General features: G+C 38.1%; 1 protein-coding gene across 5 annotated transcripts in view; it reads right to left on the bottom strand.

Moving 5' to 3' along the window:
* Window positions 1-1,442: 1,442 nt before the first annotated feature.
* brpf1 (bromodomain and PHD finger containing, 1) overlaps window positions 1,443-23,616 on the bottom strand; it is a 43,731-nt gene continuing 21,557 nt past the window's right edge. The window contains exons 6-15 of one of the 5 annotated variants that reach the window (XM_069936718.1): window positions 23,216-23,528; window positions 20,624-20,935; window positions 18,213-18,500; window positions 16,966-17,113; window positions 15,521-15,654; window positions 14,166-14,281; window positions 11,670-11,824; window positions 9,242-9,383; window positions 3,542-3,577; window positions 1,988-2,002 (exon numbers count right to left, since the gene is read on the bottom strand). In XM_069936718.1, the coding sequence (XP_069792819.1) occupies window positions 3,557-3,577; window positions 9,242-9,383; window positions 11,670-11,824; window positions 14,166-14,281; window positions 15,521-15,654; window positions 16,966-17,113; window positions 18,213-18,500; window positions 20,624-20,935; window positions 23,216-23,528 (1,629 nt within the window). In that variant the 3' untranslated portion in view covers window positions 1,988-2,002; window positions 3,542-3,556. Of the gene's footprint in view, window positions 5,452-9,241; window positions 9,384-11,669; window positions 11,825-14,165; window positions 14,282-15,520; window positions 15,655-16,965; window positions 17,114-18,212; window positions 18,501-20,623; window positions 20,936-23,215; window positions 23,529-23,616 lie in introns of all 5 variants that reach the window. The other 4 variants (XM_069936715.1, XM_069936716.1, XM_069936719.1 and 1 more) reach the window with 4 other exon arrangements.

Genomic DNA, 23,616 nt, shown 5'->3' with positions numbered 1-23,616 from the left:
GAGAGGGGAGGGGGGGGGGGGGGGGGGGGCGAGTCGCGGCCGCTTCCTCGTTCCCACTCCAGCTCGGGTGTGGTCCCAGGTCTGAAAGAAAAAGAAGAGACACCCCACGTGCAATTTCTCAAAGAACAGACTCGGTTCAGGGTTATTCACTTTCATGGCGTGTCCAAAAGTGTGAATGAACCAGAGAAAAGTTGGCCAGTCCCATTCTTCTTTTCATTTTATAAATTTGCCTTTTGAGAACTTTTCTCCTGATCTGAGCATTATTGCACTGAAAGCTTAGCCCCATTTTTTTTTTTCTTTTCTGTCATGTCTTGGGCAGTGGTCCTTTTCCACTCCCATCCCACTTTAAGTCATCCCTATGCCATTGATTACTAAGGGGTTGCTTAAGGTGGGATGGGGGTGGAAAGTAAAAGGTTGAAAACCCCTGTTCTAACCGCCCCCTCCTTGACTCGTGCACGGTTTCAGAACTCCAAAGGAAATGGGCCAATTTTTCTCAAAGTCTTTCAGCCACATTTGGGTCTTGAGCAGTGATTCTCAACCTTCCCTTACTAACTCCAGAGCACAGCTGGCATAGGGATGACTTAAAATGGTATTTAAGTGGAAAGGTTGAGAACCAGTTAGATTTTCTACGACAAAGGTTATTGTCAGGGACTATAATCTACTTTTTCTATTTAACCTTTTGAATCATAACTAATCTCTTAAGTAATAGCTCCCATCATTTACTAATTTATTTTAAGTCTACATCAGTGGTTCTCCACACACATCCCACTTTAAGTATTCCCTATTAGCATTGATGCTCTGTGATTAGTAAGGGATTGCTTAAGGTGGAATGTGAGTGGGAAGGTTGAGAACCCCCTGATCTACAGCCACTTGTTACTGAGCTATGTGATAAAGAATGTTCCTCCGTCCCCCCCCCCCCCCCCCCAAGCTCTTATTTTTTAAATAGTTTTATTAGCTCCTTCTTCAACCTATCTTGCTTCCAGGAGAAAGTCCCAGTTTTTTCAACATCTCAACAAAATTGAAAAGCTTCGATGATCCGTACTTTTATGATCCTCTGTGGCCCTTCATGGCTTTGATCTTACAAAAAAAAAAAGTGTTTAGTATAGCACGTCATCTGAGGTCTAACCGCTGATTTATAAAAATTTAACAGGATTTCCTTGTTGATGCATTCACACTTAACCATTTTACAAACATGCTATGAAAGTCATCAAGGTTTGTGAATTGCACACCAAGGCTCCGCTGCCCTGGGAACCCATCAAAATAGTAACAGGGACATTGAGGATTCTGAATACTATTTCTCTGCAGGAAATTCATTATGACATTGCAGAGGCCTGAACGTCTTCAGTTGGTGCGTTTCTGGCCGTCAGTGTTTTTCCTGTTTGACTGACAGCCAGAATTGTGTGTTTGGAAATGTTTGAATAATGTCAAGCAGGTCACGCAACTTTTCAAATAGCCATTTATTTATTTTCCTAAGAATCAGATAGATCTTTTTCTTCCAAAATAAATACAAACTGAAAAAAAAACATTCTAGAATTTAAAGGAAGAAATATCTAAAATTTTTTTTGCTGGATTAGAATACAGTGTTCCCAGCCCAAAGTATGAAAGTCTTTACAATTTTGTTCCTTTAATTCAATTGTTTAAAATGGTGCGTTTGGCTATCACGTCACACCAGTTTGCTAGAGTTACCTGCAAAAATTTAGAAAAGGTTTCATGATGTCCATTTTAATGTACTCAAAGAAGTGTTCTCGCCTAAAGCCTAGAAATGTCAAAAGATGTTTACAAACAAAAAATAAGTTAAAAAATCCATAACATAACAATATACATTATTTACAATTTGCCTAGGGCATGACTTTGAGCTGACTGAGCCATCGATTCACGTTCACTTGTTAAAAGTCAGAGCTTTTATATAATATGCGGTTCCAGGTAGACAACTTTCTTCTGCATTGTACTGTTTGGTGTCCTTGTTCTCCACCAATGAACCACCAATTTTGGTGCCCATGTCCTGTGTGCAAAAGACCAGAGGGTTTGTTTTTTTTTATGCATGTTTCTTGTTTTGGAAAGTATATTACATGAAGAAAAGTCTTTGCCAAGTTTGGAAGGGGATCATGCCCAACAAAATTTACGGCTTCTCTACCTTCTTTTCACAATTTAAATACAATTTTAGATATGGCGCGATACGACAAGGTTGCTAAAACTACAGCAATCTGCCAATTGTTTAAAGGAGTCTGTTCAAAGGGAGTCAGACTTGTGAATCTTCACGTGAAAAGGAGAGGGTATTCTCAAGTTAAAGAATGAGGTACAGAATAGAGATAATGATTCTTCTACTTTGCAAACTTTGCATTTCTAGATCAGGTACGGCATAGAGTCAGGATGCAGGGCAATACTGAAAGATTATTCAGCAGATTAAAAACAAAATTAGATAAAATGGCTACTTCTGAGGAAAAGCAATTAAGACAAAGATAACCCTGGTTTTATTTACAGGTTCACCTTTAAAGTCGATCCTATTTTTCTATTCTTCATGACACTCATGAAAATCTGTAAGATGTCTACGATAGTCTTTACAATGAAGCTACTTTCCCTCACAGGTACAATCATAATTTCTGGACTCCCCTTTACATCATGGGCTTGTAATATTGATTACATTACTCTAATTTTTTTCCACTAGGATAATTAAAACTTACTTACCGTAGCAAGCAAATGTATTCATTGAGAAAAAATCCTAATCAATGCCAAATTATTCTTCAAGCACTGAACATTTTTTATAAAACACACACTTCAATTTCTTAACGTGAGGAATTTACCTGCAAACATTCACCCTGTTCAAGTCTGCAAATATAAATTCACCACTTTGATGTAATATTAACTTATAAATCAATTCATTTGAGTTTCCAAAGGATTTTGGTAACTGTGGAGCTCAAGTAGGATTTTTGAGAGATTAATATGCTCAACTTTCCTGAATAAGGAAATATCAACAAGGCAAATTTGGAGCTATAGCTACAATTGAAACACCCTTAAACCTTGTTTGCAAATCCTGTATTAATATTTTGATTTGATTCTAATTTAAACAAGGCAGTAATAAAACCAAAAATTAAAACAATACAAGGTGAAAATAGTTTGATGTTTGTCAATAGAAGATGATAACTAAGTAATTATAAAATTACTAAATAGATGACAGCAGTTAAAAAACTGGATTAATTTATGCAGTAAAATGTCCATGAACTCTGCAGGACAAATAATTGAACCTGTTTTTAACCACCTTGATCATCTCAAATTTAGCTGGAAAGTATGCAAAATATTGAATCCAATAGGAAATGGCTGAGCTTTCAAACATGGCCAATGTTAGTGGTATAAAGCCCAATTCCACAGATTTTAGCCACTGCCAATACTCCGTAGTATTTTGCTACATTCTAATTTTCACACTGTGGCTAATGAGCTGTATTTATTTCTAGGAAGTAACGGATACTCATGCAAAAAGAAAACTCCCCAAAGTAAATTAAAAATATCAAACATTTATTCTGCAGTAAACAATTAATTGCAACACCTGCTCATTTAAGGACTACTCTTCAAGCTTGGGGATCTGAAACAAAAGAAATGTACAAGTATTGTACATATGGAACTAATAGTGCAGAACCTCTGCTCATTCATATCAATGATGCAATTCCCTCGTAAATAAGCATGTGATCCACAACATACTTGTAAGGTTGCTGCCATTTATACAAAAGGATGATCATTCTTCTTTTGGTTGAGTACATCAAAGCATCTAAAACCTACACCTACAAAATGTCTGAAGAATTAGAAATAAGACTGCTTCCATGTAAATTGGTTTTGTTCCCTTAAACACCCTTAGACTTCTTGAATCAGGCAATCATTTTGTTCAATTTACAATATGGTCCAAAAGAAGATTAAGAACAAGTGTAGCAGGAATGCCTCACTTGTTCAGGCAAAGAGTGCTAAAACTAAGAAGTCACATTTCCCCAAAAAGAACGCTTTTTTTTGTCATGGATTTTTTTTCGAAATGCCATTATTCATGGCAGGCTTTTCTATTTAGATAAAGAGTAAATAACTACGTCCCCAGATTATCCCCAATTCTGCTTGAAATGAGAACTCAGTTATTGTCATTTAAAAGTTGGGAAAATTCCAAAATGAACGTTCTTGAGCTAGACACATCATGAAATTGGAAAGCAAAGCAAAAGAATAGGGATGGAAAGAGACTAAACAAACATAACAAATTAAGCAGTTTAGAAATAATTGATACCACATATTGTAACAGAGGACATTTACTACACATTTAGTGCCTGTTTGTGAATTAATTTGGCACATAACGGTGTAAGAAATATGAAGAGATTCTTAATGAGTGACTAGATCAGTGGTTTTAACCTTTTTCTTTCCACTCACATCCCACTTTAAGTAATCCCTATGCCATCGGTGCTCTGTGATTAGTAAGGGATTGCTCAAGGTGGGATGTGAGTGGGAAGGGAAGGTTGAGAATCACTGCTCTGGACCCAATTGTGACTGAAATATTTTGCTTGAGAAAAATTGTCACTGGCCCATTTCCTTTGGAGTTCTGAAACCGTGCACATAATGAGTCAATGAGGTACGATTAAAACAGGGGTTCTCAAACTTTTTCTTTTCACCCACATTCCACCTTAAAAACTTTGGCTTCTCTAAAGTTAAATCAACTGCCTTCTTCTAAAAATAAAATATTGCACACGCTGGAAATCTGACAGAAAAGCAGAAATTGACAGAAACATTCCACAAGTTAGGTAGTATTTGTGTAGAGGGAAACAAAGTTAATAAATGAGGCCTGACTTGCTGAATATTTCTGGTATTTTCTGCTTTTATATTTAATAGGTACCTCTAACGGTAAGAAAATGTTATAAATTGGCTTATGTTTAAATGTTGTCAAGTTAAAACGTGGCACAATTATGATCATTATCTGGAAGTAAAGGGTAGATTACAATGTTATAAAAGCACAATAGATATGTTTTAGAGAAAAAAAATAGATTACTGTCTGTAAATATCTTACTTTGGAATTCTGGCAGGAAAATGAATGGACTTTTAAGGATAAAAGTTAATTCTGGTGTTATTAGCAAACAGAAACATTGACATTTTTGGTCATTTAAAGGGGATGTTAACTCCATGTTTTACTATCTGCTTTAAACTAGCAGGAACCACAAAATAAAATTAGGTTCTGAACATTCATGCATTGGTATGGAACAACAAATTCCAAGCATCTCAAATCAAAACTCCAACATTCATTTTATCCCCCCCCCCCCATTCTTGATCAGTTCGAAGATCACCTCACTGAGGGTGGGAGTTTGTGTAGGTAATCAACTACCCCGACTGCCTGCCACCTTTCCAGATCTGTAACAGGGTGATCCTGGAGGGGAATAAGCAGGGCTTGCCACATACACGAACACTTCCATGATGAGTGTACGCTGGAGTTCATGTCTGAAAAAGAGAGAACTTCTGTCCATTTGATTTCTACCAAAGGTCGCAGTCATTGGTGTTTTAGGAGAATGACAAGTTACTCATTGATGATGAAAACACTAAAATTCCCAGCAAGATTTATATCCATATTTTTCTCCTTTGAAGGGAAATTTCAATTGTCTGACCTTAAATTATTTTGAAACATTTCCCTCCAATTTTTCCAGCTCATTTCTTAGATCTTCCAACTCCCCCCCCCCCCATGCACACCTTCAAAATGGAAAGATAACTCAGCAGTCCCCTTAAAAAAATCCAAAGAAAAATAACTCAGATGCTTAACCCGAACGCTTGACAATTTGAAGTCAGCTTTGAGAAGGCTAATACCTATTTCCTTGATGGGGAGTGCCTAATTTTTGCTTGCTGTTTTTCCTCCACAGCTTAGTATATATTTGGCGATGTGCTGATCCACATTGTACCATTCTTTTGAGAGGTACAGTCTGGCTCAACACATTGATGCATTCAAATCTTTTTTTCTTTTACATTCAACTCACCAAAGGGTGGCTGGTCTCCTACTGAATGCCACTATGTTCTTGGGAGTCTTGAGGCTGGGTACAATAATATGAGATTTTGCCATCTATACTCTGCTTCAATAAGCTGCAAGAATACTGGAATCCAAGGTTAGGCAATGAAATACAGAGCTTCCAAGCATTTCCTCAGGAAAAAATGAACAGAAGATGGTAAACCCAAATGAAAGGCTCACAATACTTGATTTTTTTTTTAATTGGCTTGTTAAATTAATTCAGTGTTTTATCCTGCAAAATAATACTCAAGGATAATCCTGTCTAGGGGCTTATATTTCATGAATTTTATTCCTTGAAAACATTTGCTTTCAACACAAACTAAAGTTAAAAAGCCAGTCACTCTATGATCAGTGATTCTGTGAAAGAACTCTTAAAAGAGTGAACACTTTCAAAGTGTTCAAATGGTAATGATGATAAACTGGGAGGAGGAATGTAATGTCTTTCAACTAAAGTTGTACCTCGATAGAAACTGGAACAACAAACTTCAAACATCTCCCCTCGAAGAACAGATACTGGAGTTTATCAAGTGAATGGAGAACAGAATTGTTCCCAGTCTTACTGGCATGTTTCCTGATAACGTAATCGTACTTTGATTTTTTAAAAAAAGCATTGCATGAAGTGCTTCAAGTATTTCAATGTGATAAATAGAAGTATAATGAAGACTAGAAAAGGGATAGTAGCAAGAGCTGATGTTTTCAATTGTTTTAAGACCAACATGCACGACGAGGAAAAGTAATAAAACCTGCCAACAGTAACACCCTGTTGAGCTACGTCCTTATCTAGTTGTCGAGCTGTTTTCTAAGAGACAGAAAGGGAATATCTTCTCTCAGAACAGATTTTATTCAAACTACTTTCCCTTACAGCTGGGTAGATTTCCTCAGAGACCATCAGCACTGGAAGTAATTATTTTTTAAGTAGAAGACCAGAGTATCCAACGGAGACTACTACAAAAGAATAGAGTCACATTCAACACATGCGTTTCCAGAAGTGAAGATCAGATCAAGAGCAAGAGGGGTTAGGGTGCTCGAGGCTGACCGAGGGATCGTGAGCAAAAACAGAAACCCTTCCATTCAATAGTGCCACTAACTATTCCAAGCATCCTGAAATCAGCACACTGGGAATTTAATTGCCACAAAGCCAACGAAGAGACCCCAATAACAAAATATTTTGTTCCACTTTCATGGGGTTGGTGGGTCATAATATTTTGTATTTCTCCCCTTCCCAGGAACACACACATACTCATTGCACACATTCCTTCTGAGAAGTGTCCCCATTCAATTGCAGATACCCGTTTAAAATAACAAGTATGCAACTTGTCTACAGAACTCAATGATTGAGTTTTAAGTAGGAGCAGGGGATTATAGCTGATTCACAATGTATACCATTCCTTTGGATTTCTAAATAAATTTAACTACTCAGACCACCCTCAGCCACAGGTTGCTTCAAATTTGAATGCAAAATCTGTGTTCCTTGCACTTATACAAATACAATCGATGTCAACACTTGAGTGCCCTTAAATCACTCACCTATAAAGAAATGCGGTGCCCATTTACGCAAGAAAGCAATTGCAAATTACCTGCAAAATTATTAGAGAAACTGAACCAAAAAAATTAATTGTACATTGCTGTGCCATGAACAGTTTTAAAAATAAATCCACATAAGGCAAGAGGATACAGACATTAGAGAAAGTGTCTTTCTGCATCCTTTAAATCATTGTTAAACTCTGGCAATGACACAGAAAGGTACAAATTTAATAAAACTGCCAAACTCTCGACAGTCTTTAGATCCAACCGAGAACAAGAGGTAATTGAGTACAATATTATATACGTAATTCAATATCCTATGTAATTTATAGATGGCACCTTCAAACAGTTAATTATCCATATTAATTAAGGTGCTCTCTCTGAGCTTCTTTTTCAATTCTGTCAACTCACCCTTCATAACCTTGAGCAGCAAAGCAGCAATGCCCAATTTAACCCCACACACTTGTGCAAATTATTTATAAACCAGGATTGTGAAAATACATTCTGTAAAGCTCTGATTACTGACTCTCAGACATACTGCTCTATCAATTGAAGCACTTTTGTCCAGCAATTTAGAAAGAACTGACAGCAAAATTCAAACCGAATGGTAACAAAATTGATAAGCAGGAGAGAGTGGGAAAGTTCTATTATTAACTTGTAGCACCAACCTAGCCTGCAACTTTACAGACAAGGCTTGATCTGGGTGCACAAAGCACAGGGTTGACAATAAATGTATGCAACTTCCAATGTGAAGGCAATGAAGGTGTAATTTCAGGGCTATGGCAATATGAAGCTTTGAGCAAATTTATAGATGGAAGTATTGTGAAAAAATTACAGTGTATATATTACACAAGTATGGATTGAAGTTATGATATTTAGCAGCAGAATTTAAAAAAACAGTTGATTTTATGCATTTTAAAATGGAACTGATTTCCATAATGAGCTCGTGCATTTTAGTTGATTTTCTTTCCATCAGACTAAAATGGAAAGTTTGTAAATTTTATACACCCTCTGGTCAGAGTTCTCTATTCTCATGTTTAGGTCACCTGGATTGGCAGAGAATATGGTTCTTAATTGGAAATTATGAACAAGTAATGCAAAAGAGGACTTCAAGCTCTGAAAATAATCTCATCCCCACAGTTTTCTTTAGCTAAATGCCGATATCACATCAAATTGATTTTATCCAGGAGTCACGGACATAATGGTATCACCTATTCATAATTCTAAGTAAACGAGTTAAGGCAATCCATGGCTTCACAGTATCCAATGCACGATATTGCTTATTTTCTGCTCTGAATTTAATTAAAATGAATTTCGTGACATCTGATTGCACCCTCTTTATATAATTAAAAAAACGAGATCTGTTTAGCCAGGTCTGATGACTCGGCCTCTTGTTTTAATTAGGTCTTTTAAAGAATGGTGTGACTCCTGCTTAACGCAATTTAGTATTGCCAGTAATAGCTGCTCTGCTTCCCGTTTTCTGAACCCTCAGCTGTCCATCAGCTCGTGTCTAGCGGCCAGCACTGTTCTGTCTCTGCTCCGTACTTTTATGGTTTAAAATTCAGTGCTTTGAGACGGTGCTGTCTTCTGCATTTTACTCTCAGATCACTGAGCTGCAGGTCCATTTTTATTTAAACAAAAACATTAATAAAAAGACATTTCTAATGGTCAGTCAGTATCACTGGAATCGCTGCTCTGTTCGCCCTGCACCTTGCTACGATGCTGCATAGCACGATGATATGCAATCTGCACCGATTTCCTGATGTTTGACTTCCTCCCCTCCATCATCTTCATTTTATCCAGCGTCTGGTCCACACCAAGAGGAACAAGTTTTGTTCGAGGGAGCCACTGCCTGATTAATTAGAAATAAACACTGAATGTCATGTAATTGTACACGGCAGACATCCTTCAACATTGCTCTCTTTTACTTCCTTCATTCGTTTTCCCCTCTGCATCCACCAGACACATTTTTCATTCGCTTTCATTTTAAATAATTGCAGACATGAGGACATCCATGGCAAGGCCAGAACTTATCAGGCATTCCTTATTGGTCTAAGAATGTTTCTGAAGCATTATACAGCAATTTGATACAATCAAATGAGACCCTTCAGATGACAATTTGGAGTCAATCATAATGGCATGGGATTGGATACACATGGACCAGGGCAAATAAAGACATTTTTCTCCTCAAGTAAAAAAAAGGTTGAACAAGTCAGACAAGAAAACCCAAGAGTTCAATTGCCACTAATCAGTCTTTTATTTGCAGCTTTAAAAAGTATTTAAGTTCTCAAGTTACCATTGTGAGGCTTTTAACTTTTTTTAATTCACTATTGGGATGAGGGCTTTGTTGGCTAGGTCTGCATTTATTGCCCATCCCTATCTATTTTGAAGAAGGTGATGAACAGTATGTTTATTGAAACATTGCAGTACTACTGGAATACTACTGGAATATCCGACTTGTCAGCCACAAACGAGCCTCCAGCTGACGTGGACATTACCCCTCCATAAATCTTCGTCCGCGAAGCCAAGCCAAAGAAGAAGAGTGCTACTGGTAATGGTGCCCCCATTCTACTGTTGGTAGGGATTTAGATCCAGCAACCCTGAAGAACCGGCAATGCATTTCCAAATCAGACTGGCGTACGACGTAGAGGGAGACCTTCAGGCAGTGATGATCCCATGCACCTGCTGCCCTCGTCTGTCTTGGTGGTGAGGTCATTGTTGGTTTGAGGTGCTATGAGAGTAGAACTGGGCATCTAACAACAATGCATATTTTTTTTAGACAATGTACTTTTTTTTTTAAGATGATGCTCACTGAGTTACAGTGCAGTGGTCATGGAGGGTATGAATGTGGTGGATGGGGTGCCAATCAAGTGAACGACTTTATCTTGGATGATGGCGAGCTCCTTCTGAATTGCTGGAGCTGCACTAATCCAGGCAAGGGGAAAATATTCAATCACATTCCTGACATGCCTTGTACATATGCCAGGAGCATGAGTTAATAACTGCAAATTTCCAAGTCTTTGATCTGCTTTTGCAGTCACAGTTTTAACATCACTAGTCTTGTTGAATTTCTGGCTAATGGTGACAACCTCCCCCACCCCCAACCCCCAAGGATTTTGAAGGTAGGCAACACAGTAATGCCGTCAAATGTAAAGGGTAGGTGGTTCAACTCCTATGGTCATTGCCTAGCACTTTTGCAGTGCCAATATGTTACTTTCACTTGTCAGCCCATGCCTGATTGTTGACTAGGCTTTTTGTAACATCTACATGGAATTGCGACTGGGCTTATTTGTGTTCACTGCTTGTGGTTCAACTCCTATGGTCATTGCCTAGCACTTTTGCAGTGCCAATATGTTACTTTCACTTGTCAGCCCATGCCTGATTGTTGACTAGGCTTTTTGTAACATCTACATGGAATTGCGACTGGGCTTATTTGTGTTCACTGCTTGTTCTTTGAAGTTTGGTGTTTGTCGCACTGTTGTTCATTTGAAATTGGGAAGTTGTTCATTACTGCGATCGGGAGGGACGGGTTAGGGTTTAAAAATTAATGTTCTAAGTTGTATAGTCTATGTAAAAAAAAAATGGCTGCGCTGGTGTATTTTGGCTGTCCGTCGTCATTTAGTTAGTTATGAATTTATTCCTAATTGTATGTTTAGCGCTTTGGATCAACACGCTCTATAAATAAACTACTACTAAGCAGGTATGGGCTATTTCATTTGCTGAGGAGTTTTGATCTTATGATGGAAGCTCATGGAGAAAGCAGCTGAAGATGGTTGGGCCCACGACACTGCCCAGAAGAATCCCTACACAGATATTCTGAGGCTCAAGAGAAAGAAAATCTTAAAACTGTATGTTTAAATGACTTGCAATATTTACAGAGTCCTTCACACCTGTTCTAGGAAGCTGCAAAGTATTTGGAAGCTGTTGAGTACTTCCAAATTGTAAAGCAAGCAAGAAATCCCGCAGGCAATCTGTGCACAAACGAAGACAGAGATTCTACTGAATGTCTTTATTCTCGCAAAGGTCTATGAGTGACCGAAAACATTTTTTTTCCAAGGGGGATGATTCTACACTATTTCAAGCTAACGTGGTTCAATTCACATGATGTAAACCAGAATGAACAGCTCAGTCAGTTTACCAGGTTCTCTTGTTGTCAAAGAAAAGTACGAGGTAGAGATGCTCCCGTGCTTCCACAGTCATTTGTTCTCCAAGTTTGAGCACATCCAGTGGTGGAACAGGAATTGGAACACCATGATGGTACAATCCTTCCCGAGGCATCTTTGGATCAATTATCTGCAGAAAAAATATAGGCACAATGGAATATTATTTAACACAATCCTGAGAACCTGTGCATTTTTCTATATCAAAAGATTTGAAACAATTCACTTCCCTCATCAGCAACCAAATGGTGCAATTTGAACGTTGTAATCCCATTGTAGTAAATTCAATTGAGACAAATAAACATTCAGTAAAAGTCCTAAATATCCGGACTGCTCGGGGATTAGGTCGGTCTGGATTTTCAGATCTTCCAGATTCTCGGGCAGTACTTTTAAAATTCAAATTTAAGGAGGAATAAAGAGATGAACAGGTAAATTTTGAGAGTTTATTCATCAGCCAATACAGCGTGCCTCATTTATTAAAACAAGCGGCTTTAAAGAAAAATAAAGTTAACACTTGACAAAAATGTAAACAACATCTTTTTCACCACAAAAAAATTATGTAATGCTTAAAATTATGTTTAAAAATAAACATTGTAAAATAAAAATATAGTGTACAAATGAATTTCTTTATGACAAGATTACCTGTATCAAGCATGGCCGCTTGTTGCCTCTACATCTGTGGCACTTATGCCTGCACGCAAAAGCCCACTAAATTTAAAAGGTTTGAGAGTTTTTGAAAAGTCCGGATTCTTGGGTCATCTGGATTTCTGGCATTTCTATTTTTGGACCTTTACTGTATATTCCACTTGTTATCAATTAATTTTACGGTTGGGGTATTTTTAGTAAGTTCAAAATTATTAGATTTTAGTGAATAAAATGGTCATTTTTAGCAATTATATATGTTTCTTCCAGGTGGTGTATCTAATGTTACTTAAGTGGATTTGAAGCATACCCTTCCGGAATTATTTGTAATTAAAGTTTCATGTTATTTGAGGCTAGGTTCTACTGAGGTTTATCTACCACTTTTTTTAAGCAGGAATCCTGGGCATCTTTGGAACGATTTAATTCAAGTTGGTAAAACATTCAAGGGCCAAGAATCAGCACGAAAGTGAGGCAAAAAAAAAATTGGTGCCAATGAATTCCAGCATGGTTAACCTGAATTATTTTCCCTGAAGTTTTGACTAAAATTGATCTTATAAATGAAACTTAATATTCTAGTCTCACAAAATTGCAAATTGCACAGAATAGATAAAGCCCAATTTCCATGTTATATTATATAATAACACTATTCCCAGACAGTGAGGATTATTGGGTAATCCCATGGTCAATTAAGACTAGTGACCACATAAAAATAACAGAATGGGATTGATTTGTGTGTAACAATCTATTATTCTTCTTCTGGCAAAGTTCTACATTCAAGTTCTGTTTTCTCTGCATTTTGAACAAACTGTGTTTCCTCAGTAAATCGACTTTAGTTATTGGACAATCAACTACTTGCTCTGAGCCCCAGCATTGTGAAAAGGAGTAACAAATTTGCAAAATGGATACTCTCCGACTTGGACAATAATGGTATTAGTTCAATCCAAAATATATCTTTATAACTTTATCTTCTGCACCTACAAATCTAAATGTTTTGAAGGTCACCCCATAAGACCATACGATTCAGCCCATCGAGTCTGCCCCGCCATTCAATCATGAGCTGAACCATTTTCCCGCTCGGCCCCATTGCCGGCCTTCTCCCCATAACCTCTGATGCCCTGGCTCATCAAGGACCTATCAATCTCTGCTTTAAATACACCCAATGACCTGGCCTCCACAGCCGGCTGCGGCCTTGACAGTGCATTTTAGTTTTAAGTTTGTCATTCAATACAAACATGGGAGAAAAACAGAAAATGCTGGAAGCATTCAGCAAGTCAGGCAGCATCTGTGTAAAGAGAAATAGTGTAAACATTTCAGGTTGAAGACTCCCTTGTCAAACTGGTTATGTCTGTTCTGTTTCCCTTTCCACAAGAGCTGCATGACTGGCTGTCAATTTTCAGCATTTTCTGTTTTGTTTTATTTCAGGATTCCAGCATCTGAACTTGGTTGATTTTTACATAAGTATGAAATTGCTATTCAGCAATACCAATGCAGCAATATCGAACTGAGCACAAAACACCCATTACAATTACATTTAATTCTCATCTGGATCAATAGGAAAGAAAATAGAATACATTCTGTCATACTGTTAAATAATAATTACTGGATCAATTGCATCTGAATTGAAAAAGATTAGCTCACAATATTAGAAACTGGGTTTTTTTCAATAAAAAAATCTTAAAGAAAATATGTCTTACTATTTGCATTAAATAAATCTGTAACTGAAATATCAATAATCGAAAGCTTCAAGTGGTAGATAAACATCAAAATGCAGCTTAGAGATAATGATCTTGTTCGTCATTGCTCTCTCCTTTACTCCCAGTTAAAGGACATACCAGAGCTGGATAGGATGGGTATCCCCTGCACTTTGCCCAGACCAAATCCAGTGACTCCAAAGGACTATCCTCGTCATCTGACATCCAACCTGCAGACCTGCTCAATCCTTTGCGCACTGTTTTAAAAAAAAGATTTAGCAGTGAAGATTTTATAAACATTTCATTCTTTGTGCAACTACATCAAGTAGCAGAAATCCCATCAAAATTCAATAGAAATTTGTAAAGCATTCGTTTTTTTTCCTTTACGTAAAAATAGATTGTTTAGCTAAATTCTAAGTGGCACATGTCCTCACATCCACATGCAGAAGAGCTATTTTGAATGAAGTCACTGGTTTAGTACATTAGATGGAAATAATTTCTGAAAATATAAATCATGAGCTGGAGATTCCTTGCATAAAAATCGTGTTGGATCTTTTCCACAACTCAAAATAAAGCTGTTGAGCTACTTTTCCAGGAACACCAAATTAAACCCACAATGAGAGTCCAGATAAGATCTACAAAAGAAAAATTTTGCATGGAACTTGAAAATTTTTATACAGTGTGAGAGAAGAAGCTACAAATCCAATGGAGAATGGAGAAACATCCCAATCTTTCCCTGTAATATTTGACTTGCTTGCTTCAGCTGATAAGACACTGATGGAACTGCCCGCAGCAACAAGTTTTCTGATATATTCTGCATTATAAGGGAGGAACAAAATCAGGTCAGATTGAGCCCATAAAGTAAATATCCAATAAACTAATTCACCCAAATATTCACCATGTATATGTAGAAGAAGAAAAACTGCTATTGTTAAAAGTTCCAAGAATGAAAATCGCTGGAAACAGAAATCAGGTCCATCACAAGCTCTGAAGAGAAAAAATATGTTCACTTTGTGGCTGCAGATACTCTGAAGGTATCTTCCCACAATGTCGTTCTACATGTTCTGGTGATTGCTTCTAAAATTTGTTGTCCTGTGGTTATGTTCGGGCCTCAAAATAAATTCTCTGTTCTTACAATGTTTCTTCTGTAAAAATTATTGTTTTCCTTACATCTCATTGCGATACATAATAAGAAACCATGCAACACATTTAATATACACCACACAATATATTACACAGTCAGTATACGGACTCTATGTGCACATACATGCCTTGTTTTCATGTATTCTGCTACTAAAAGTGCTACTGTGGTTGTCAGACCTGCTAGAACACAACATTTTTACTTTGTTACCTCTTCACCTACCTCGTTCAGAAAAAACTTTAATCTTCCTTGCTTGGCAGCATCGTTTGTGTTTATAACTTGACAGAAAAAAAATGTTTTAGAACTTAAGTGACAAATGGTAAATCTTTTTAACCCCCGCCAAAAGTGGACTCACCACCATGTGCATGCCTGCCCGATCCAATTGGATAGGATTCATTCTCTGTACAGGAAGTGTCCTCACTGCTATCCTCGTGAAAATTCACTCGGGAAAATGAAGGTTTCCCTCGACCCTGCTTCGAAGGAGTTGTGCTGGGACAAGAAATAAAAGATCATTTTAGGACACGCTTCTGCCAAAAGAGCTTGAAACTTATTCATACTCCACTTTAATTAGCACTCCCTGGTAGCACAGTCAAGCACTGTTCTTGTAATTTATGTTCAATCTGCCAAACGGTGGCACCGTCGGAGCTGGTGTAACAGCAGTGCTCCCACTGGTGTGGATCCACGAGAGTAGGGAGCGGAGACACAGTGCTCCTCTGTAGAGCTCCACCGCCTGTTTGTGATGCCGAAGGACCCGTACAGGCTTTACACATCCTGTTAAAGGACCCTTTCTATTTTTTAAATGCACCCTGAAACCACAGAAGTCCATCCCCAAGATGACAGCACCCACTTTTTGCGGACTACGAGGGGTTCCGGGGAATCGGCAGACCAGTGCAGAGCACTAGAAGCGGGAGAACACACGTCTGACAGGAAGGAGAAGCCAGTGAGATGACACTGCAGGGAAGATGACTGAAGAAGTAGACCAGCAAAGGGCCCAGTCACTGAAGGACCCACACAGGCTGCAGGCAATCCAAGGAGTCGCACCCGGCTGCGGGCTACTAGAGACTGGCTTATGGGAATCTGGTATCAGAACTGGGATTTGCAAGGGACCTCAGGAGTTCAAGGCTTCCTGATTGTAATGGAGGTTCGGATCTGAGAGCTCAGGTTTGCCAATGGATCAAAGAGGACACAATATACCTGAAGAAGGTGAATCCACAGACATCTATTGTCTGCCTAAAAATTTTTAAACTTTATTTTTCCCCACCTCCCTTTAAGATAATCTGAAGTCTCCCAATGCTCAGAGAGAAAACCCACACCTCATTTTACAAGGTAGAGCCTTTTGTCATTAAAACAATTAATTTACATAGTGGAAAAATACTCAAAACACATACCTTTCCATTCAGCACCATTGACGCCAGTGAGCAGACAACAAATATATTCGCCCTGGGACTCATTGCCGAGTCTATCATTGGAGTGGGAGTTATGCACACAGGCATCTGACCTGCAGCACATCCTTTATTACTGCATGACAACAAGCAAGTGAAGTCAGGAACACCCTGACTGCAACAAGCACTTTGCTGATGCATCTCTTCTGAGCGGTTCACAAATGTACACAATGTTTTAGTCTCTTACTTTGAATAATAATTACAATTATTTTTCTGCGGAACAGTTGTGCCCTTTAATTTCAGCTCGTGCTGAGTAGAGAGGGAAACACTTCCATACTTGTGCAAAGTGGCAGGACAAGGTGCTGAGCTGCAGGGTTAACCATTACTTCAGCGCCTAAATGTACAAGTTTACAATTACCTGGTACGATCTGAAGCTGCGCTGCTACTTGTGCTGGAACTGGACTCGGTGTCAGAACTGCTCCGTGGCAAGCTTCGTTCATTCCGGTAGACTCGGAAACTTTCATTCACAGGTTGGCTGCCTCCATCAAATCCATTCGTTGGCAACCCTGAAAACACAAACTAGATTGAAAAGATTTGCCACCAGCTTCCATGCACAACTTATATTTTGGAGGCTTTTTGCCTCTTTGTTACTCACATAATCTTGCAATACCCATATATCTTGGAAGTAAATGAATGAGGACAGTGTCTGCAGATTTTCAAAACTGACCTCTGATTCCATAAAGCAGTTCCCATAATACCAAAGCAAAATAAATATTTTGCACTTCAAATTGTGCAACTTAAAAGAGCCACTAAAAGAACTATACAAATTTCACAGTTATGCACGAAGGATTTGGTAATCTTTTCTTTTGATTACATTTTTGAAAAAAAGCCACTGGAGATCATTTTCTCGCCTTTTCTGTCTTTTCTGCTCAATTAAATATAAGCATCCTCGTTATTAGCTCAAGAATGCAGTCTCTGTATCTCAGTTTTTACTTTCAGCAAGATAATATCAATTATCTATCAAATATCAATACCCTACTCATCAATTAATAACCAGGCCGTGACATCACGGTACCAAATTATTGGTAGCTTTGTAATACTATATTTAGAATGTAACATACATGAAATTCTTTAACTTTAGTCTACCACAAGGCAGGCAGAGAGTCGCCACTTTGTCCAGCGCCCCTCACAGAAACCTACAGCACCTAGTGTTCCAAGGAGGTCACCTCTCCAAGTACTGACCAGTCCTGAGCCTGCTTAGCTTCCGAGATCTGACAATCCCAGGTACATTCAGGCTATTAGTTCCTCTGCGAGCTCGGCTTAGAAGAAGCTGAGATAAGCACAAGTACACTTTACATAGGAACTATGTGGCTCACTGCCGGTGAGCAAGACTTGTGGCAAGACTTTATGCCTCCAGATACAAATCCATCATACTGGAAATCAGAAGTCAGTTCATGCACTGCCCATGAAATTCCTGTTAAAAGAAAGTCCCAATGAAGCAACTGGAATAGATCTTCCAGCTCTCGATTATGAATGCAGCTTAACGTTTGGCTGACTACTTGAGTTCTTTAGCATTGTAAACCATTAAATCTACTTTACCCCCTCCACAACAATTATCCCCAGAAATTTAAATGTTTAATAACGGAAAACAAGCACCCTCTTTACCTATGTGTGCGTCGCCCCCAGCCGATTTGTCGCTATCGCTTTCTGAGCTCGTGCTGGGGCTACGGCCTCGCTTCCTTGGCTGGTTGGACCTTGTCAAAGTTTGTGTCACTGTTGGATTCTGGGGGCTCCCACTCTGATTTGGTGGAACCTGAAATTCACGATTTTTGGGTGGCCGCCCTGGGCGCTTGGGCAACCCGACACATTTGTTTTTGGATTTTGCAGTGAAAAGGAACTTTGTCCGTCTACCAACTTCTGCTGCTGAAGCTGACGAGGAAGTAGTGCCAAGACCTACAAGAGAAAGATTAAGGCAAAGGAGTTGAAGGCAGAGAAGTTTTGTGACCCTTGAGATGACATTCAAATTATACAATTAATTTGAAATGACCAAATAATGATTCCTAAACACTTCTAAAATTACCATTCAGCCAAATAAAATCCATGCAATAAATTTGAGCTTTCCTTTGTTTTATATCACTGAGTTAACTGTCTTGTTTTACAACTGTTTTTTGACAGCAGATATTTCTGCTGAAGTACAAAAACGTCACCCAAACAAGAAAGATTTTGATTCAATAGCAAGTCATTAAGGGAAGAGTATTCCTGTAAATCAGTAGAAAAAAATGCTTAAATTTCAACCAAACACTCAAAACTATCTTCTGTTCAAAGAAAGCTGACCATAACTCAATCACATCATACTGAAGAATGTCCTTTAATAGGTCAGTGACCTATAGTAGTTTGTGGCCAAGATCCATCAAGAATTAACGTTAAGATGGCATGCAGAAATTCATAACTGTATACCTCGAGAAGATGACGTATAATCTAAGAAATAAATCTGAAACTTTTTTGAAAATTTGGTGCCCATATTTACATATTGTAGGTATAAATTTATAAATGGCTCTCCTTAAACCTTGTGAAACCTCGTTAACTCCTTGGAATAAGCAAATAAAAATGAAAATTATTAGAATCGAGTGAAAGGCGGTGATCTCTTGACAACTAGATCTGCTTCTTTTTTCTTTCCTTACTAATTGTATTTTCTTTCTTCCTTTTCTATCCTTTTAGGTGTTATTATTTGGGAGGGAGGGGGTTGGTGCAGTTTTTAATTTTTATTTTTTTGGGGGGAGTTATAAAATCATCAAGTATAATGGAATTGATATGATTAGATTATATTTTGCATTTTGATATGAATACGTGTATGGAAATATTTAAGTAAAATATTCAAAAAAAGAATTAACCTTATTCACTAATTTGTAGGCACTACCTGGAATCCCAACACTCATGGCATCTCTGCTATTCCAAGCTCCAGTTGAGTGAATGAGCCATCTTAGAAGATTCATTGATATGCTATACTTCAACAGTCAATTTCAACAACAAATGGGTTAAAACATGCACCAAAAATAACTATCTGAAACAAGGAACTCATTGACTACGTATCAAATTGAATTTTTTACATTTAGCTTCAGCTGAATCTAAGAAATGTTTAGCTATCCCGTGGAAATCCGATTTGGTCTTGGGAATGCAAAGATGGCACATTGAAATGAAAACCTGTATCCCTCCTAAAATGATAAAATATAATTTACGGAACAAATACCATTTCTTTTTGAAAGTTTGGAGCCCATATTTGAAAAGTGTTGAAGATTTGAGCTCTCAATCCATTCTTGGTTTCACGGCTGAAAAGTTGAATTATATCTATAGTTGAATTATATCCTTTCTTTCTTAGTGGGTAGTTGTAGGAGAAGGAGAGTGGGAATTAATGGGGAGGGAGAGGGAGGTTGGGGTTTCTTTTTGTTACATATTATCCACATATATTTTACTGTATATGAATTTTATTAGAATTCGATGTAATTGTGGTTTTATAATTTTAAAATAAAGTATTCAAAGGAAAAGGAACTAAAGGTAAAGTGAACCTTCCAGGGTTCCACTCTCCTTGAAGGAGGTGGGCCCTTCTCACCAGCATCTAGCCCTGACATGGATAATGTGGCTATTGAATTACTAAATGGCAAAATCAAATCTTCCTCAGCCTGTGAATGTGGTAACCTGGACCGAACAAGGACCCATATTATCAAATCATACCCTTAATACAAACTTTGAGATAAACTACATGAAAATCCTAGAAAGGACATTCTTTATTACTACAAAGTATTAAACAGGAACAAGCATTTAATTTACAAGTACTGTACCAGAGATGAATGTTAGGATGGCCAACAGTAAACAATTTTTAGAGCCACACACTGCATTACAAAATTCAATCCTGAGGCTTGAATTCTCAGAATTTAAGAACTTTCAATGTCAACCTGCACCAAATGTTGCCCTTTTACTATCTATTCACAGAACTATTTCAAGCCTGAACTATTTTTTCATTATTTCTCTGCAGATTCTAGTTAATAAATTGATTAATTAATGGCTGTTCTCATCCATACCTTTTCCAGTCTCATGGCTGCTGCTTTCCTCAGCAGCACTGTCCGTTTGCCCATCTTTACCCGAAGGGTTAATTCCAGCTGCGGAGCCTCGACCTGGTATGCCGTGACGCTCTGATCCTGCATTTTGCTCTCTATGCTGACCAAGTTTCCGCCGAATTAGGGTAACCTCTTTCCTCAAGAGTTTAGCTCGACGTGATCGCCCATTGCTTTGTTTCGTGGAGCCCATTGTGTCCAGTTTATTGAGAAGTACCTTCAGTTGTTCCTCCAGTGACATGTGTGATCTGTTTTCAGGCACTAGCAGCCGATCCACTTCTGTCAAAACACAGTGACCACAAAAAGGTCAAAACAGACAAAAGTTATTTGTACGAAAGAGAAGGAGAAAGACAGAAAAGGAGTAGGAGCACAACACATTAATTATCAGTCGGTTACTTATTATGGATATTATAAAACTGCAAAGACACAAATCAGTCATATTGACAAAATTTTTCAAGCTGAATAATTCAAGATCTTTGATATTGTTTGCATTTGTATATTGTACAAATATCATGAAAAATAATTACAACTAGATGAAATTCTTCTGAATAAATATAGGGCTCAGAGATACAAAGGTTGCAGGTATCCAAATAAAGACTTTAGGCATTTTTACACAGCCACTGAACAGCAGAAAATTTCTGCTCTGGTGATAGTGGAAAAATGTCAGGACAGAATTTTTTTAATACAAATTCCATCCGGTAATTTTTCCACTCGTACCCCTACACATTTTTACGGAGCGGCTGCAGTGTCAATTGACTGCAGTCACTCCATAAGAAACAGGTCTAATGAATACAACGTTCCCCCTCTGACAAACTCAGCAACACAAGAAGGCTGTGTAAAAGTGCCCCTGTTTAAATGACCATATCGGGACACACTGGAGGCAAGTAGGCTATTTTTTTTTCAGAATAATTCTGAATTTTCTGTGTAAAAATGCCCTTTGATATGTCATAAGAATTATCTTCCTTTAAAGAAGGAGGCCAATTGTCCAAAGATCCTTCGTGAAATTCAATTTGCTTTGTCCAAGTTTAATCTTTGGAAAGCAAGATTCCTGCTGAGATACAGTTTTACAGCTTTTAACGTGGCTTCTCCAGATGCTAAACTAGTGAAGGTAAGTTAGCTGTTCAGCGAAAAATCAATCCTGGGATAAACCTTGTTTTGCATTAATCCACACATGTCCTTTATAGCAGGAAATAATAAACCTTGGCTTATCTTCTTAATTCTAGACTATAGAAAGTATGTTAATTACCACGTCACTTCTGCATCAAGGATGAAGTCAATATCAGAGACTGTAAATTTAATCTCTGTCACACATACACACCTTTGCAAAACCAAGGCTATTTCAAACGCCATTTTCATTGAACACAGGTCGTGAGGCGTTTGCAGGTTAGTACATGCCTCAAAGTTTTGAAATCTAAAAGATTTCATTAAAATGCATTCACACAAAATTTTGCAAAGACAAATGGCTTCTATTAATTATATTCTACCTTTTTTTTAGTTATTTCACCTAATAATGTTATGAGACATGGAGTTATCAAGAGATATTCCCTCCAATGTTGAAACCTGAGATTTTTCGAACAGTTCATTCGGATTAATGGAGACAAGGAATGCCTGGTTTTTCATTGAATTAACTGGTGTCAGATCCAGGCTTGATCCACAAAACACAATCTCTGCTGGGACAAGGGCTTTGAACTGTTTTCATGCCAACATCTGGTAAGCCCAAGGTCAGACTCCATTTTGTTAAACTGCACAGTGAAACATCGGTCTTGATCACCATAGTAATGAACATCAGCGTTAATTAGCACTGTCAAAGTGGGTGGGAAAATGGGCAGAAATAGGATGAGAAAAGAACAGCTGAAATTAATTTATATCACTGTAGCATTCAAAATCTTGTTTTCTTGCCTTTTGCATGCAAGTACAAGTTTCTACTGCTAAGAAGTGAAGAAACTGGCCTGAGAATTCAAAAGAAAATAGTGTCTTTTAAACTGCAGCCCCTGGGTAGCCCTCCTGGGAGCCGGGTGCGATACTGGGGCAAAAGTGTTGGAAAAGTACCTTTTAAGTTGCATGGGGATCTACCCATGAAATCGCCATCCCGGCAATTTAAGGGTGATCCTGCCCCCACAATGATGCGTCACGTACTCACCACAAGAACTGCCGGGTGTTCGGATGCTGGCTGCCCGGTGTCACTGGAAGAAGTGGGTTGGCCATTTTCATTTTCAAATCGCCTGTGGACACGACCTAGATAAGTTTAACTGGGTTCCCTGACTTCCTCTGAGGTAGGTCAGGGACCCAGTTGGATTCCGACGGGGTTGACCAGATCAGACCCTTTCTAACTGCCACATAATTGGGGTGCTAACTGGGCAAATTGCCCGGTTAACCCCATTTCATACAGCAGTTTGAAAGGGCCTAATGAAAAAAGTGACCCGCCAATTTTGTAAAGAACCTAATTTTACAATTATAAAGATATAATTGGCTAAGACTTCTAGAGAGGGAGAAGGAGATAGAGAGGGAGAAATTTATAATTAATATGCATTGATTTCTATAATTACTAACTACACCCACCTTCTTCCCAGAAATGCTGACCCGTATCTTCTGGTGGCACTGGTTCAGGTACATGCATCCCTGTTTCATAATCAAAACTAATTTTCTCTGCCTGCTTGCGAGCATATTTCAGTACTGCACCTCCTTGCTCTCTTAGTCTAATTGCTGCACGGTAAAATATTGTGTCCTTGGCATTGTACTGTAAGCAGTTGTTCACAATCAAATTAAAATCTTCTTCAAATTGGTCAAACGTCCGATATTGATAGCCTTCAAGCTGTTTCTTCATTGTTTGGAAGTCCATTGGCTTTTTGATGTGATCCAAATAATCTGGTACCTGATCACAATTTAAAATAAAAATTGAATTCAGAATTCTTTTAACAATCAGAAGTTCAGAATTCACTCAAAACCTTTCACCAGCATTA

This window comes from Narcine bancroftii, chromosome 5, assembly GCF_036971445.1.
Source record: "Narcine bancroftii isolate sNarBan1 chromosome 5, sNarBan1.hap1, whole genome shotgun sequence".
NCBI classification, from domain to species: domain Eukaryota; kingdom Metazoa; phylum Chordata; class Chondrichthyes; order Torpediniformes; family Narcinidae; genus Narcine; species Narcine bancroftii.
The sequence above is the reverse complement of the archived record's forward strand: the minus strand, read 5'-3'. Positions and strand labels throughout refer to the sequence as shown.